Source organism: Mustela putorius, unplaced genomic scaffold (assembly GCF_011764305.1).
Source record: "Mustela putorius furo isolate JIRA1106 unplaced genomic scaffold, ASM1176430v1.1 tig00003869_pilon_pilon_pilon, whole genome shotgun sequence".
Classification (NCBI taxonomy): Eukaryota; Metazoa; Chordata; class Mammalia; order Carnivora; family Mustelidae; genus Mustela; species Mustela putorius.
This window is the reverse complement of record NW_025422021.1, coordinates 12,386,525-12,404,279: the sequence shown is the minus strand read 5'-3', so window position 1 is coordinate 12,404,279 and position 17,755 is coordinate 12,386,525. Positions and strand designations below refer to the sequence as shown.

Genomic DNA, 17,755 nt, shown 5'->3' with positions numbered 1-17,755 from the left:
TTAAGAGACAGTAAAAGAAAAAGACCACTTACAGAATCTGTCTGACTCAAACCCATAATTGTCCTCTCCAAATTTCTTCACACTGCGAAGAATTACTGACTCAGACATTGCAATCTGCAGCCAATAGCCCTATAAAATAAAATAAGCATTGCAATTATTTCTTTTCTCTTCTTTAAACAAAGTAATCAAATGAAAGAACAGTTTCTTACAATCACTAACAATTTCAATCTTCACTAAAAAGATTTTTTTTAGTTGGTCAATAACTCCATGAAAGAGTCTAATTATTAGGACAAATAAAGTCAAACCATATGGCTTTCTCTAGTTGATGAGTGGATAGTTATTTTTTATTTGTTTGTCCTTTCTGATTGTCCATCTTTCCATCCTTTCTCCTTCCTTCCTTCCTTCCCTCCTTCCATGAATAAAAATAAAAACCACTAGAGCTGCACAAGCAACTGGTGACATTATTGGGTCACTGTCTGGAAGGACAACACCTATCACTGGTGGGTAGCCTGCAATGCTCCTTTGTAAATGCAACGCCTATATCGAGAATATGGTGAGTCCAGGGGAAGAGCTGCCTACTCACTTTAGAAAACAAGTATTACCTTGACATCAAAACAAGCAAGAATGCTATAAGAAAAAATAGAATTATAATGACTTTTTGAAAATAGATCCAAAATTGCTATATACGTGAAGTATAATTCAGCAGTTCATGAACAAAATAAAATGAACAATGTTGGTCCCAGGAATGCAATCATCATTCAATGAAAAACTTTGGTTATTTTGATAGATGCAGAAAAGGTATCAATAAGAATCAACATCCATTACTGATTTCTAAAACCTAATAAATTTAGAGAAATCATTATCTGGCACTCTAATGAATAGATTTTGGGTAACGATCAGCAATGAATACTAAAACCATTAACTGAAATACTGGCAAAGGTTCAATATCTAGTAGTACAAAGTACTGCAAAGATGTAGAGGGAAAACATTATATAAAGTCATTCTATCTCCTTAAGTTCCTCTTGGCTCTCACCATTTCTCACACTTTCCTTGTTTTCGATGACCTTGACAGTTTTGAGGAGTGCAATTATTTTGTAGAATGTCCCCTAAAATGGAATTTATCTGATACTTTTCTCTAGATTTTTCTCAGGATTAGACAGGGACTGTGTATTTTAGGAAGGAAAACCACAGAGATAAAGTACCCTTCTCATTACATTTTATCAAATGTTATTATCAACATAATAGTGCCAATCAACATGATTTATAAAAAATAAATTTTACAAAATAAACTCATTATTAAGAAGTAGAGTGAGAAACATTATTTCATTAAGCAATTTAGGAGGTCAGTAAAATTTTTTTAAAAATACATCAACTAGATTCAAAATTCTTATTTAACAACAAATTTTTTTCACTATAGCAGTATTACATTCAGAGAATGCAACATTCATGGGTTATATCACTTTTGAAATTTTAGCCCAAAATTTGTTTTTCAAAAGAAAAAGAAAGAAATACTTTCATAATGAGAAAATAAAATTTTAACAATAGTTGTAATATTACATCTCTTAATTTTTAGATAAGACTTTTTAAAAAAAAATTCATATTCAATGGTTTTTTTCCTGGCTTAGTTCTTCATTTAAAAATGTTTCTTTCTGGGATGCCTGGGTGGCTCAGTGGGTTAAAACCTCTGCCTTCAGCTCAGGTCCTGGTCCCAGGGTCCTGGGATTGAGCCCCACATCAGGCTCTCTGCTCAGCGGGGAGCCTGCTTCCTCCTCTCCGCCTGCCTCTCTGCCTACTTGTGATCTCTCTGTGTGTCAAATAAATAAATAAAATCTTTTTTAAAAATGTTTCTTTCCACTGGTGTGCAAATATTTGGCAGCACTTAGAGGCCAGTTGTGTAGTGTCTTGTCCATGAACTTCAGAGTTTCACAGATCCTGTGACTTTACTCCATGTTGTTGTATATGTTTTTTAACCTCTCTCCAGGCCCTGAATTCTCCATCATTCTAGTCAATGATGGTGATAAAATCTTCCTTGGAGGACTAGTGTGAAAATGACATGAAACTGTGTTTGCACATCAGCTGACACAAAAGGAGAAGACGGCTAACATTCCTTTTGGTCTTCAAGCCTAGTCCCCCTACCATTCCCATGGGGGTCACTTGCAGTAAGCCACCCTCTATTAAAAAGGAGAGTGATGATCAACCAACCTACTCTCTTCATTTTCCCTCTCTGTGCCCTCAGCAATTCTGTACAGTTGTTTTCACATTGGGTTTGCTTACATTTCACTTCTTTATGAATGCAATGATTGTTGGGATATCTATTTTACTATTTAAGAGTAATATTCTCAAACACCAAAATTCATGCATAGCATGGATTTCCACCCTTGTGGCATTGACAGTGCCCTTCAGCCAAAGACCACTGGGAACACAACTGTAGTGGAACAACCTGGATTTATTACTTAATTGCAGTAGAGGAGAACACCCAGTGGGGACTATGGGGGTCTCAGTTAGAAGGTGTTAGGAAGAAACTATTGCAGAACTTGGGTTTCAGTTGTGTGTTTTGTGAGAGGATCCAAGAAAGCCAGGGTTTGCTCCAGATTGGATGCTGTCGGAAAGTCAGAGCAATTTCATGATTGGGTGCAGAAATAGTCACTCATAGCAAGACAAAGGGATGTTTGATATTTTTGAAGGTTGCACAATGACCTTCTTTTTGCCTGTGTTTGGGAAAAATTATGGACTTGTCTTTGTTTCATTTTTATCCTGGTTTCAGACTGAGTTTGTCTGAGGTTGATGGGATGGTTAATTTCATGTATCATTTTGAGTGAACTAAGGGATGCCCAGATAGCTGGTAAAGCATTATTTCTGGGAATGTCCGTGATGGTGTTTACAGAAGAGATTAGCATTTGAATCTGTAGACTGCCCTGACCAGTGCAGATGGGCATTATTCATTCAGTCCTTTGAAGGCCTGAATGGGGCAAAGAGGCAGAGAAACTAAATAGACATTTTTTCTAAAGAAGACATCCAAATGGCCAACAGGTACATGAAAAGATGCTCAACATCACTAATCATCAGGAAAACGCATATCCAAACCATAATGACATATCACCTCACATCTGTTAGAAGGGCTATCACTAAAAAGACACAAAATAACCAGTACCGATAACCATTTGGAGAGAAGGGAACCCTCGTGCCCTGTTGATGGGAATATAAACTGGTTTAGCCACTATGAAAACCACTATGCAGGTTCCTTAAGAAATAAAATACAAGGGTGCCGGGGTGGCTCAGTCAATTAAGCGTTGGCTCAGGTCATGATCTTGGGATCCTGGGATTGAGTCCACATCAGGCTACCTGCTTGGCGGGGAGTCAGTCGGCTTCTTCCTCTCTTTGTGCTCTGCCCCTGCTTGTGCATTCTCTCTTTCTTTCCTTCTCTTTCTCTCTCAAAGAAATAAATAAAATCTTAAAAAATATATATATAGCTATCATATGATCCAGCAATCCCACTTCTGAGTATATACCCAAAGGAAATTAAAATAGGATTTTGAAGAGATACCTGTACTCCTGTGTTTATTGCAGCATTATTCACCATAGCCAAGATAGAGAAACAACGTAAGTGCCCATCAGTGGATGAATGGATAAAAAAGATGTGGCATAGTGTGTTTGGGTGGCTCAGTTGGCTGAGTGACTGCCTTTATTCAGCTCAGATCATGATCCTGGGGTCCCAGGATGAAGTCTCACATTGGGCTCCCTGCTCAAGGGGAGTCTCCTTCTCTCTCTGACTCTCCCCACTCTTATGTTCTCTCTCTCACTCTTTCTCTCAAATAACTAAAATCTTTAAAAAAAAAAAAAATGTGGCATATATATATATACACACACATATATAGAATATATAAAAAATTACATATGTGTATGTGTATGTACACACAATGGAATATTACTCAGCCATAAGAAAGAAGGAAATCCTGCCACTTGTGACAACATAGATGGGCCTTGAGGACATTATTTTTAATAAGATAAGCCAGACAGAGAAAGACAAACATGATATGATGTTGCCTATATGTGGAATCTTAAAAAGCTGAACTCATAGAAATAGTAGAATGGAGGTTACCAGAGGCTGAGGGGTGGAGGGATTGGGGAGACATTAAAGGATACAGACTTGCAACTAGAAGATGAGTATGTTCTGGAGATCTAAAGCACAACAGAGTGATTATAGTCAACAGTACCATATTGCATACTCCAAAATTGCTAAGAGGGTGTATCTTAAATGGCCTTACCACAAAAAAGAAATGATAATTGTGTGACATGATAGTGGTGTTAGCTAAAGCTCTGGTGGTGACCATACTGCCATATATGAGCGTATCAGAGCAACAAGTTGTACACCTTCAACTTCCACAATGTCATATGTCAAACACATCTGAGTAAAATATTAATTTTTTTGAAGTCAGGAAAGGATGAATTTGCTTTTTTACTTTAGGAAGGAAATGCATCCTTTCCTGCCCTTGGACATCAGAACTACTGGTTCCCACCCCTTCAGTTGGTTGCTCAGTCAGAAACTGAAGCTAGTTCCCTTATCTCTGCCCAGCTCAGAAATGGCAATGACGACTTTTGAGGGCCATGGTGTTGGAAAAGTTCATGACTTGCATGTATCCACAAAGACAGTGGCAGTTTTATAATGTTGAGTCTGGGAAAGGACAACGAGATACCAAAATCACTAGAATGAATAAGCAAAAGCCTTGCCTATGATATTTTCCAGGAAAGGCGATATTTCCAGAATTGGATGTTAGATGGATTACCTCATATCATTTAAGCATAGAATGAAATTCTGGTATATCACTAGACCATGCTTTCTTCCCCAGTTTAGTTCCCTTTTTATTAGATGAGATTCTGGGAAACATAGCAGATGCTAGAGAGTACCTCTGATAGTTTCTGAAACCCTGGGAACATAGTGGGAATCTAGTTTTCGGTGGTCAACAGGTTTGTTTCACAGGGTCACAAGAGTGTGTCTCCTCTTCACCTGGTACATTCCACGATTTAAGCGTACTCTGGTGTGTTGTCACATTTTTTCCCCATCAATATTAGCAGATGTAATGTCATCTAATTCTACTCTCTCAGCTGTTATCTATAGTACCGAAGCTAACAATTTTACTCTTGAGCTTCCTAAAGTGTGTGAAGGTTTCTCGGATATCACACATTGCAGGAAGCTTTAATTAAGGTTTCCTAACAATTTACAATAACACAATTTTACTTTAACCACACAAAAGAACTCAGAATTGAAAATGAGGTACCATGCTATTTCCTTTTCACTCTGCCTTTTCATAAAGTAAATGATTTTAATCTCCTAAAAGTCTCTCTGAACACAAACTGAGAATTTTAAAATCTTCCAGGAAGATGGTCTTCCAATAAATTTAGAAAATCTAGGGAGTCAAAAGTCACAAATCAAGATTCCTAAGCACTGGCTGGCAGACTTTGGCCACCTAATTGTGGAACCCCCAAGAATTTTTAATTGTCCATGCTGGATCTACTGTCCCTCTCTGCTAAATGACGTGTGGTCTGTGTGCAGACTATATGTACTTCTGTTTAACTATCCAGGGTTGAAGTTTTCTTTTCTTTGATAAGATGTGTAATCTTATCAACACAGAGGAGAGTCTCCTGACCTTTACTGGTAGACACATCACAGACAATTCTACTTTAGAACACTAGCAACAATATTCTGGATGATGACCACTGCTGGGGAGGAGAGAGAGAAGACAGAAAGTAACACCTGGATGGGTTGCCTGACAGAACCTAGGACACTGACAAACCTCAGAAAGGAAATAAATAAGCACTGCCCTAGGGGGTTAAGGCTGTCAAAACTAGATGAGATAAAGTTCTATAAGCTATGTCAGGGGCAACCCAAAAATCCAAAGAATACAAAATGTCAGTGCCCACCACGGATCATTGCATCAAGGTTGCTAAGTGTGACGTCAAGATTCCAGTCTGACTATTGATCCTGCAGGAGAACTGAAAAAGAGAAAGGGAAAGAATGACAGAAAGGCATGCAGGCAGGCAGGCAGGCAGGAGGGAAGGGGAAGAGAGGGTGGGAGCGTGGGAGGGAGGGCAGAAGGGAGGAAGGGAGGGGAGAGAAAGAAAGAAGAGAGAAAAGCAACAGGTCAGGGGTGAAAATAGTTCTCCTAGAAGCTGGAATTCTTCCAGGGTGAAGATATAACTATAATAGAAGCATTCGGCCCACTGCGTTTTTTATAAATAAAGCTTTATTGGAACACAATTATGGCCATTAGTTTTAATGTTGTCTTTGGCTGTTCTTGTGCTACACTCAAAGAGTTAAGGAATTGTGACAGACTATACTTACAACCCCCCATCCACCCACCAATTCTTAAACCATTTACTTTCTAGCCTTCTGCAGAAAATATTTGCTGACTCCTGTATTACGAGGTCAGTTCAGGAGAGCCTGGTGCCTGGGTAGAAATATTGCCTGATTTACCCAACCTAAAAATCGTACGGAGCCCCAGCCCTCCAAGCTGCCCTATCCTCGTGGAACTTACATTGTGGCAGGGAAGGCAGGTGCCACATAAGAGATGACAAGCATGTGACTGTGAGTGAAGAGGAAGCATGGGCATCTCCTAGACCCTCCAGCAGAGGTCCTGTTCTGGTCTAGAGAGTGCAGAGAGACCCTGGAGCCAGAGCATTTTCAGGGTGGGACATAGGAGATGAGAGTGACTTAGCCAAGGAAACAGGAGACAAAAAAGCATCCCTGGCAGGGAAGAGCACATGAAAAGGCCCAGATCCAAGAGAGAGCACATAGGCTCAAGGACAGAAGAATGTCCAGTGAGTGTGAAGGAAAGTGGATGGACGTCTCGGAAGGACATGGCTGCTGGATTCTTCTGGGCCTCATCTTTAACACTGAGGACTTGGGACCTTACCCCAATGGCAAGGGAACTAAGAGAGAATTTTAGGCAAGATAAAGATACGGCCATTTTATACTTGTTTAAAAATGGCAACACTCTTCAGGCGTGGAATTTGAGAGCCCCCACCCAGAGGGACTAGGAAATCAGTTGGGAAGGACAAACATTTTGCCAGGCCAGGCAACGGGCACCCTTGTTCAACAGGGCACAGACCACACAGTTCATCCCCAGACAGATAGGCCATTGGTGCCGAGGCTCCTGTTGCTTTTGGCTCTTGTCCCTTCTCTACTCATCAGGTTTTCAATTGTCTCTGTGGAGATTTGTTCTGCTTTCCAATTCATTTTCTCCCAAATACTACCTTTAAAACATGTTGGACCTTGCTTCAACTGAATTTAGAAGGAAGAGCCTGGGGTTTTCCTACATCCAGGCCAAGGTAATAAGGAGGATCTAAATGCCCTAACGGTCAGTGAGGAGCTGGAGGGACAGCGAGGGGTACAAGGCCAGGCTCACGGAGTGAAATGTTCTTCATCCCACTGCACAGCCCACTGTGAATATTCTCCTTGGCATTTCTCTTATGAGGCCTTTCCCTTCGTAGAAGCTCTCCAGGCCTCCAGGACCACACATTCCCCTTCCCTGAGCTGCTCAGGGAGAAATGCAGAATGGCTCCTGGTCCTCTGGAATTTGAAAGTTGTCTTTTCAGCCACAAATTCTGATTTATTTTTTTTTTAAGCCCTGAAAATGCCTTTCAACTGCTGACATGCAGAAATGTAGATAGTGCACTTTTGATATTATTAAACGCAGCAAATGATTGGCTTTTCCCAAGGATCATGAAAAGAAAGATTAGTTTACACTAAGAAGCAAGAAAAATAGAAAAATACTGCCTTGTAGATAAGCAGGTTGTGGCGTGATGGTGTGAGTCAACAATGTGGAAGATAGGCTAGGATAGAAATGAGGCCCCTTTAGCCTGAGGGCTGCAGCTGATGACAAGGGAATGAAATGAAATGGAGGACTAAAGAATTGCTCTCAAACAAGAGTTTAAGGTCAACATTACCCCCAGCCTATCTTGGTCTCTACATGCATAGCTCTCCCATCTGCTCAAAGCAACACACAAACCCTAACACTTGATTCTTGCAATGGAACTTGGGCATTTTTTGTTTTTTTCTTTTTTTTAGCAATTTCAGTGTCCTTTAAAACTATGGAATGAGCAGGGTTGTTGTTTTGGGGTTTTTTTTTTCCCCCTACATTACTTCTTAATCTATTTCCAGCAACCTTCAGCAAATATTTGACACCTTTACTGTTAATGGGAGGACACATAAATTATTCAAGGGGCTTACGACCAAGTAGGGGGCAGGGCATGTAAACAGTAACTCCCAGGCAGGGAAATGGAATCTCAGAGAAAATAACAGAAGGTTACAGAGCAGAGGAAAGAGGGTACCCAAGTCTGGAGGGGTAGGGAGTGTGTGGGGCTGAGGTGGGGGGTGTTGCTGCATAGAGAAAGAACTTGTATTAAACAAGACCCTGTAAATAAGTTAATGCTTTACAAGTTTAATGATAACCACCATTAGATCCCAATATTAAGAGTTTGGGATGCAGTCATTATAATTTGTCTCTAATATGTCTAGTAAGCTAGCCTTCCCTCAAAACACTTGGAAATACCACACTTTATTCCCAGGCATCATTCGATATTTGACCAATGTGTTCAAATTATCAGCAACATGTGATTTCTACTAGCTAGGGAAACCTAAAAAGGGAAATTAGATTCTAGAAACCAACCTTTCTCCCTCTAGCCATGCATCCGAAGCTCATATTTTTTAGTATCTTAATTACTGAAAACTGGGAGAATGACGAAATGAGCATGGTGTTGGAGAAAAGAGAAAGCTGGTAGAGTTCTCTAATAAATCAGCACCAGCTTTCTGGGATGCGATTTGTGGTGATCTGTGCAAACAGCATTGTGCTTTCATAAAACCAAGATTTAAAAGTTCACTAGCATTTTTACTTTGGGCAGATTATTCAATCCATTCACCCATTTGCACCACACACCCCGTACACCACACTCACATTCTCAAGAGAGTTGATGCATAAAGTTATAAATGAAACAGTGACCAAGAGCCATCTCTGTTGTACATCCTGTTATGAAATTATCAATGTATTCTGCAAGTTCCTATCCAAGCATTACAGTATTGCTTATAGCATGACAAGAGGACAGCCTTTAGTAAATCAGAAACACAACACCCACCAGAGTAGAAGCCAGAAGCCATGGACTTGAAGAATGTAGACCTCAAATATTCTAGACAGTAGAAGTCACTTACCTATGAGTGTGAACTTGAGAAAGCCAGAGAACAAGAGACTCTACTGTGGAGAGTCAAAGCGTTTTACCACTCTTTCCAACTTCAGTTTTCATCATTATAAAACACTGAGCAGAATTCAGGCTTTTTTGAAAACATTATCTATTTGCTGACGGGTCAATGCCCTGAAGGCCAGGCGAAGCACAGTTCAGTGACATCTGTGGAAAGGTTGAGCACACTGGAAACAATAACCTCAGATCCAGAGCATGCTTGAGAAGCCATCTGAGGGTGCCACCAGGCATCAGAAAGTGGGGATTCCCTTGAAAGGAGACTGTGGCACCACCCCCGCCCCACAAGAGCACTGTGATTGTGGCTTGGTCCTCCTCTTCCGTTCATAGGTCTTGGTCCGAAGAAGTTACTTGAAAACCTAACAAGCCAATACCAAAAAACCTTGAAACTTTTCCCCTCAATCTGAAAGATTACTCTTGGAAATTCCTTATGTGGCAGGCCCCTGATACTCCTGCCCTAGCCCCAGAGCTGTGTGGAGATAGATAACCTGGAAGAACTCCTGAACCAGCCTTTTGCTCAAAACTCTGTGCGCTCACATGACCCTTGCACCCTGGCCTCCACAGTCAACGACCTCAGGCTCTACCCACCAGAGGAAGCCTTGTGTAAGGAGAGAGAAATGATTTTTTAAAAGGTATTTAAACCTTTTCGTTTAACCTGTTCATTTAAGAACAGAAATCCAAGTCAAATAAATTCATAGAGCTTCTCCCATGCCTTTGTGCGGTTTGGATCTGTTCCTATCCCTTCTCGCAAATTCTTCCCATTTTCTCAAATGCTCTTATTTTTTCTTTCTCTGCCTGAGTTAATCCTTTGCTAAGTGTGTCTCACTCTGGCCTTCAGCAATAAATAATGATAGCCAATGGTGGTCAAGCCCTTGTTGGCTCAGTTGAAGAGTTTCATTTGTACCCCCTTATTTGGATTTCTCAATATGCATAGGGGTTAGATGCTCTCATCATCATCCCCATTGTATCCTGGAGAGGACGGAAGCACGGAGAGGTCTTACAACTAAGGGGTACAGCCTATGCTCCTAACCACTCTCTGCTAACCTTTCACCCACACTCTAAAATGCAGGTGGGCCAGTGCTTCTCCATTTACAGAAAGGAAGCTCAAATAATAAGATCAAGCTTTCTCAACTTCAAGTTTTCCAGTCATGACCTTTTTTAAAATTCAGCATCCACAGGGTGCTCAGTCGGTTAAGTGCCTGCCTTCAGCTCAGGTCATGGTCCCAGGATCCTGGGATCCAACCAGGCATCGGGCTCCCTGCTCAGTGTGGAGTCTGCTTCTACCTCTTCCTCTGCCCCTCCTTCCTGCTTGTGCTCTCTCTCATTCTCTCACTTTCTTTCAAATAAAGTAATTAAAAATCTTTAAAAAAAAATTCAGCAGGGGCACCTGGGTGACTCAGTTGGTTGAGCAGCTGCCTTTAGCTCAGGTCATGATCCCAGGCTCCTGGTATCAAGCCCCATATCAGGCTCCCTCTCCTACTTCCCCTGCATGTTCTATCTCTCACTGCCTCTCTCTGTCAAATAAATAAATAAAATCTTTAAAAAAAAAATTCAGCATCCACTACTGTTTATCTCTACTGGAATCCATATATATGATGATTTATAATTTAGCCCCAAATTTTGTATGTTATTATATGTATATGTTAAATTTTCCATATGTTGAGGTCAGCAAACATAAGCAAGATTTATAAATGTTCCCCTCTCCGAGCTGGTTTGCGAAGCCCTGGGACAGGTTGACTTCTGAGGCAACGCAAATGTAGTAATACTGGGTTTGGCACTGGTTAGGACCCAGGAAAAAGAAATTTGCTCTACACAAAACCAAAATGACAGCACATCTGTGGGATTATAGCCTTGATAGGGAGAAGAGCCTCTGTAGAATTTTATGACCTTCGTTCTGGTGAAATTATTGATAATAGTCACAGGATGGAAAGGAGTTGCTCACTAGTCCCAGCGTCCTAAGTTTTCCCCTTGTGTGACATGTAGATGTATGGGAAGATTAAAAAAAGAAAGAGAGGGGGCACCTGGGTCGCTCAGTGGGTTAAAGCCTCTGCCTTCGGCTCAGGTCATGATCCCAGGGTCCTAGGATCGAGCCCTGCATCGGGCTCTCTGCTCAGCGGGGAGCCTGCTTCCTCCTCTCTCTCTCTGCCTGACTCTCAGTCTACTTGTAATCTCTGCCTGTCAAATAAATAAATAAAATCTTTAAAAAAGAGAGAGAGAGAGAGTTCTAGAGCTAGAAACGATATTGCAGATACCACCTCATCTTGTAGATGCAAAAACTGAGGGCAGAGCAATGACCTGTCCTGAGCCCCATGCAAGTTTAATAACATCTTCCTCTGCTCCTTCAACTCTGGCCCCTTGAGCAGCCAGGACAGGATGAATACCAAGTTAACCATTCCTATTGTGTTTCAGCCATAGGTGAGCTTTCTTTATGATCTAGAGTCTAAAAGCAGGTAGAGCTGTGGTGCCTGCTGTCCTCCAGTTAAAACATCAACTGAAACATTTTTGAGGGCTTCTTGTGTGCCAAATACTGCTCTAACCTGGGATACAGTATGAGCAATACTCATGAGAATCCCTGCCCTCAGGAATCCTATATTCTGATGGGAGTAAGGGCAGACAGATAGTAAACAACAAGCACAACATATGTGCAGATGGTGAGAGATGCTACGGAGAGAAACATTAGAGGAAAGGAATATGATAGGGAGTAAGTGTATGTGTGAATGTGTGTTTGTGAGGCGAGCAGGAGTGCCGCCATTTTAAGTCAGGTGGTTGGAGAAGGTGACGTAGGAGGAATGATCTGAGGTGAGGGAGCAGGCACATGAGGATCTGGAAGAACAGTAAGTGCGAAAGCTCTGGGCAGGGGAGCACCTGTTGTGTTTAAGGAATCACAAGGAAGTCCGTAGAGCTGGAGGAGAGTAAGAGAGAGAACAGTAGTAAATGGTATCATTGTAATAACAGTAGAGCAGTGGTTCCCAAAATATGATTACTAGACCAGCAGCATCAGCATTAGCTGTTAGAAATATAAATTCTGGGGTCTACCCTAGATGTCCTGAATAAAAACTCTTGGGGTGGTACTCAGCATGCTGAAGTTTGAGAACCACTATCATAAAATCTTAAGAGGTCACTTTAGACCAATTTGGACCATGGTTCAAACTCATTTTGAAAAATGCCTCAAGGAAGGCCCAAATGAGGAAGATAGAATTCAGCCAACAATAAATTGTTCCCAAAATCGTACTAGGGGGAAAAAAACAAAACTATTGAGGATCATTCTGGGCACTGTGGAAGAAACAAAATAAATCAGTATTATTTTCAATACGTGAATCATTCAAACATAAATCATTGAGCATCTTCTATTTGCAAGATGTCATGTCAGATCCTATGCTGGCTGCCCACTTGTACACTTAAGAGTTAGTGTCCTCGAGAATGTATAAATCTTAAAGGGAAGATAAAGCCCCACATAGAAAGCAATTAAGAGGGGCTCCTGGGTGACTCAGTGGGTTAAACCTCTGCCTTCAGCTCAGGTCATGATCTCAGGGTCCTGGGATCCAGCCCCACATCGGGCTCTCTGCTCAGAAGGGAGCCTGCTCCCCGGCCCCTGCTGCCCGCCTGCCTCTCTGCCTACTTGTGATCTCTGTCTGTCAAATAAATAAATAAAATCTTTTAAAATTTTTAAAAATAAAATAAAAATTTTAAAAAGCAATTAAGAATAAAATAAGGCAGAACAAAATCAAATGTCAAAGCATTCAATGCATCTCTTACATATTTTTTAAAAAATGACACATCAGTGGGGACAAGAATCATTAGGGAAAGAGTCTCTGAGGAGAGGGAATTGGAGTTTCGTCTCGGAGTGTGAGGAACACCCAGTCAGGAATACAGCATGAACAAGGTCATAGAACACACACAGGCAACATTAGGAAGAACCAGATGAGAGAAGAGGCTCGAAAATAGTGAGGGGTTTTTTGTTTGTTTGTTGGCCAACAGTGGCATCTAGGTTTGCTGGGGTAGGTGAAGATAGGCAAAGAAAGGTTTTCAATGCCGGTAAGATGAGTTATAGATAGTGTAAAACCGAAGCTTCAGTCCGGAAGAAGTCTTACCCATGTACACCAATGACGGGCTCTTTTGCTTCATTATCACCACCCCAAAGAATCAATATAAATTGTGAAAATCCAGCTTGACACAATATAATCAGCTGTGTTTTGTGGCATAAAGATGAGTAGAGAGAAAAATGTCGGCATTAGAGCTTCCTTGGGTAGCTTTCTGTTTCTAAAGCAAGCCATGTGGAAGGATACAGTCTCCATAGTTTAGTTCACTGCAAAGGGAGGCAGAATAGACAGTCCAGTGAAAAGAGCATCGGTTTATGGAGTCATGAGAACTGGGTTCATGTCCTGCCTCTGTCACTTACTTGTGATGTGATTTTAGTTAAGGTAATGATACTTACTAATTATTCCCACCTCACATAAAGTTCAACAGTTTTTAATTAAAGAGAAGTTGCTGGCTAGAGAAGGTGCTTGATTTCACAAGTCACTCAGGGACTGGAGGTGACAGAGCCTCTGCTATCCTCAACATGTGACTTTCTAGGTCTTGGACATTGGCATCTAGTCATCCAACAGCAGAAGAGAAAATATGAAGTACTGATTACAGACAGTGTCCACAAGCCAAACCCGGAAGCAGCAGGCATATGCCATTGGCCAGGACTCTTGTTTCTTGGCCCCACCTAACTGCTAAAGAGACTAGGACATGAGGTTTAGCTGTGCACCCAGGAGGTGTGGTCAAAAACAAGCCAATCTCAAGAGATGGGCTTTGGAATCACAGTGATTTGAATTCACTTCCCAAACATGTGACATTGAACAGGTTGCTTATTCTCCACCAGCCTCAGCTTCTTCATCAGTAAAATGGAAGTACTAGTAGCATCGTTACATGGTGAGGAAGTCGGCCTGAACTCTCCTGTGCCATAGAGCCTGGGCAAACATGCTGCACCTGGAAAAGAAAGTATTTTGAATGCAGAGGCATCAATATTTGGCACATGCAGAGGCATCCTCAAAGGAATCCTCCAGAAGGAGTGCCTACCACTAGTTGATCTGAAACACCCCCCAACCAAGGATTATGCCCTAAAATGGATAAGTTTCAATTTTGAGTCTGAGATGTCAGTCTATCTGGATGGCACGTGGATATTCACTCCAGACCCAACATGCCTCAAGCTAATGATTAGGTCCCCTCCTTAATTGTACAGCACTGTGAGTCTGGCTGGCTCTGCCCTGAAAAATTCAAGCTTAAGATTTTTTAAATGAACTTTCTCAGTCTCATTCCTTCTAGTCAAAGGTGTCCACAATTGATATTCACAATAAGATATTAATAGCACATATTTTCCCAGAACCCTTCCAAAGAAGTCAATGATATCCAAAAAGAGATGGGCCCTCTGGTTGTGCCCATCAAGAAGTGATTCAGTGTTAGTGTATAGTAGGAACACTGTCAACCAATGACCTGTGCATTTTTCTCTTCCCCTTTCCTTACCCTGTAATTCTTCTCTAGGCAGGTAGTTAGGTGAATTTTGTACAGTTTTTGCCTACCAAAATCTGTATATTCCTACTTTTGTTTTGTAGACATGTAAAAAGGGCTAGAAGAAAAATATAAATGTGATTATCTCTAAGTTATAACAATGTGTGGATGAGTTTTATGTTCTTCATGCTTTCTTGCAGCTTCTACACTGTATACAATGAAAGCAAACTATTTTTAATGTATGATTTATTAAATGAAAAGAATAAAGTATATGACAAAAGTAATGCCTATAAGGATGCTTAATAACATTTATGCTACTAATACTTTTTTAAAGTATATCTGGAGGTTTTGAATGCTCTCCAAATATTAGCTGCGGTTCAGTTGATGCTTTTCTTCCTGAAGGCTCTAGCGTCTGCCAAAAACATGGACCCCCTCATTTGGATATCACAGGCAAAATTTCCGTGGATTTGAAGCCTCTGTGTGCACTGCAGTCCTGGTTTATCCCAACACAGACAAGTCCCGTGTGGGGGTATGTGAGGCTCGTACTCATGTGTATGACCCAGTGGTCTTAAATCTAGAAGCAGCCCCATCCTACTCCAGATCTGTGCCCTGGGCCCACTTCTCCCCAAGGCTGACTCTAATCTGAACAGCCTTTGGGTCCCTTTTGGCTCCTCGTACAGTCTGTCCCAACCCCATGTCGTGGCTGGCTCTGGCTCCTGGGACTCCTCCAGACTCCCACTTGTTTGGCCGTTTAGAGTACAGTATTTGGCACATAAAACACTTCATGATGGTCTTCAAATCATGCTTCCTTCAATATGGTTATGGAGATAAAAGTTAAAAGTAGTGAATTGGGGGGCACCTGGGTGGCTCAGTGGGTTAAGCTGCTGCCTTTGGCTCAGGTCAGGATCCCAGTGTCCTGGGATCGAGCCCCGCATCGGGCTCTCTGCTCAGCCGGGAGCCTGCTTCCTTCTCTCTCTCTCTGCCTGCCTCTGCCTGCTTGTGATCTCTCTCTGTCAAATAAATAAATAAATCTTTAAAAAAAAATAGTGAATTGGGCCACCTCAGTATATTTTTAGATGTTTTATGCTGCCCCTATAGAACTAACACCACCAAATGAGACTTTCTCATCACACTCTCAGCAAGTTGTAGCTTACAATTATCTGATGAATTACATTGAAATACACAGCTATTTATCTTCTTTAGCTCTCAGTACTTGGCCAGAATTTCTATATTTGATTCCCTCCCTAATGATGAAAACTGACCAAAAAAAAAAAAAAAAAAGTAAACTTTATTCATGAGCAGATCTTTCCATACCTTCAAGTGGGCTAGTTCTCATCTTCCCCTGAAGACTCATAAAAATTACGAGGGAACATTCGTACCTGGAAAAGGGAGAAGAATAGGTGAAAAAAAAAAAAAAAACTAAAGAGGAAGAAAATTAGAGACAATCCTGCTATGGAACATTTGTTACCCAGTGATTGTGCCTATGTCATCAAGTAGTCATTTAAACTGTAAAATGAATTAATTTCTTACTGGAAAGGGACAAGCCTGCTGAGGCTCTGGGAAGATTGGGTTTCATGTCTCAGCTTCACCCGGAACACCTCCCTTCTTAAAGTCATGTATCAGTCTTGGAAACTATAGTCAAGCATAGGTCATAATGATCTATGCCAAGTGGTTACAAATAATGCGTGCGTGGGAGGGTGTATCTACTACTCCCTAGCTAACGCAAGGCAATTCATTCTTAAATGCAACATGCCTTGGCAACAAGGAACCAGTCTTACCAAATCAGCCAATCATATCTTTGGACAGCAATCTAATAGCCTCATAAAACCAAAATCCACTTCTTTTTTCAGTACGTTTTTCAATCCAGTTAGATGTAGGTAAACTAATATTGTTAGCTTTGAGGAGAAAAATTGAAGATACTTTATTTTTATTGCTCTCTTGCCAGTGGCCGTTCAGAGCTCCCCAGTTCTACTCTTACTAACTCCAGGTGACTCCTGACTACACCTGGAAACTTAGTTTGTGAAATGCTGCTTTAAAGCAGGGAGCTTTCAAGACCTGATTCACTGATTCATTACTTTTCACTGACACTTGTCTAGGCACACATTTGAAAATGTCAAATTTTAAATAATAATGATTAAAAGTGATGAATTAAGGGACCCTGGTCATAAGCATCAAATCTCAAACTAAAGTAGGATAAGATTAAGGACATGAAGCCCAATTACACCTGTGTCTGCCTTTCCTGGAAATGTGGAGGTTGCTGGCATAGTACTAGGGGATCTTCCAGTTCAGGCCAGACCTTCCAGCAGCCCTCATGTCAGAGTCCAGACTTAATCTCTCCCAGGATGTAGACAGTCATGTTTACCTTCAGACCACAGTCCATCCCACATTCGCTGATTTGGCACATCTTCACTTCCTTATTGAGTATGGAAGGGTGGCTGCCTAAGTTCTCAGAAATTTATTTTGGGATTTCCCCTGTCATTTATGGGCATGTACAAATGATAGTCGCTAGTTCCTTTCTCTTCTGGACTGTTACATATGTCTTGATTTTTAGTATAAATGAGTGTGTACAGAATGGTGTGTGTGTGTGTGTGTGTGTGCATAAGTGTGCCAAGCAGAACACAACTCATAACACCTCATAGACGAAGTTATAGTATTTCTCTCCAAGTCAGACCTCAAGGAATTATATCTGGTGACTGTGAGGTGGCATATCAAAAAATGAAGAGCTACATGCTGAGAATACTGGGACAAAGAGAAAGAAAGAAGCTGGGCCTTAATGATAGGATTGGGCCACTGAACAAACCCTGAAATCCAATGCCTCCAGATTTCACATCATGTGAAATAATGGTTCTTATGACTAATATCACCATTACTCAGATGTGCAGCTAGACACATGCTAACTGATACTCCTTACATTCTTAGGTAGCTCCAGAAACTACATCGCATCATTACTTCACTTCTCAAGGATGTATAGGCATGTGCATACACACACACACACACACACACACACACGCACATA

General features: G+C 41.2%; 1 protein-coding gene and 1 long non-coding RNA gene across 2 annotated transcripts in view; both read right to left on the bottom strand.

The window, feature by feature from the left end:
• The window catches only part of ABCB11 (ATP binding cassette subfamily B member 11), a 97,469-nt gene extending 87,760 nt beyond the window's left edge, over positions 1–9,709 (bottom strand). Inside the window, exons 1-2 of the mRNA XM_004744016.2 lie at positions 9,203–9,709; positions 33–129 (exon numbers count right to left, since the gene is read on the bottom strand). Coding sequence (XP_004744073.1) covers positions 33–108 — 76 coding nt within the window. The 5' untranslated portion in view covers positions 109–129; positions 9,203–9,709. The remainder of the gene's footprint in view (positions 1–32; positions 130–9,202) is intronic.
• Positions 9,710–13,700: 3,991 nt separating this feature from the next.
• Positions 13,701–16,329, bottom strand: LOC101691830. Its single transcript, XR_198850.3, has 3 exons — positions 16,270–16,329; positions 16,054–16,118; positions 13,701–14,220 (listed from the first exon to the last, which is right to left on the bottom strand). It is a non-coding gene; the product is annotated as an uncharacterized LOC101691830 (long non-coding RNA).
• Positions 16,330–17,755: the final 1,426 nt, after the last annotated feature.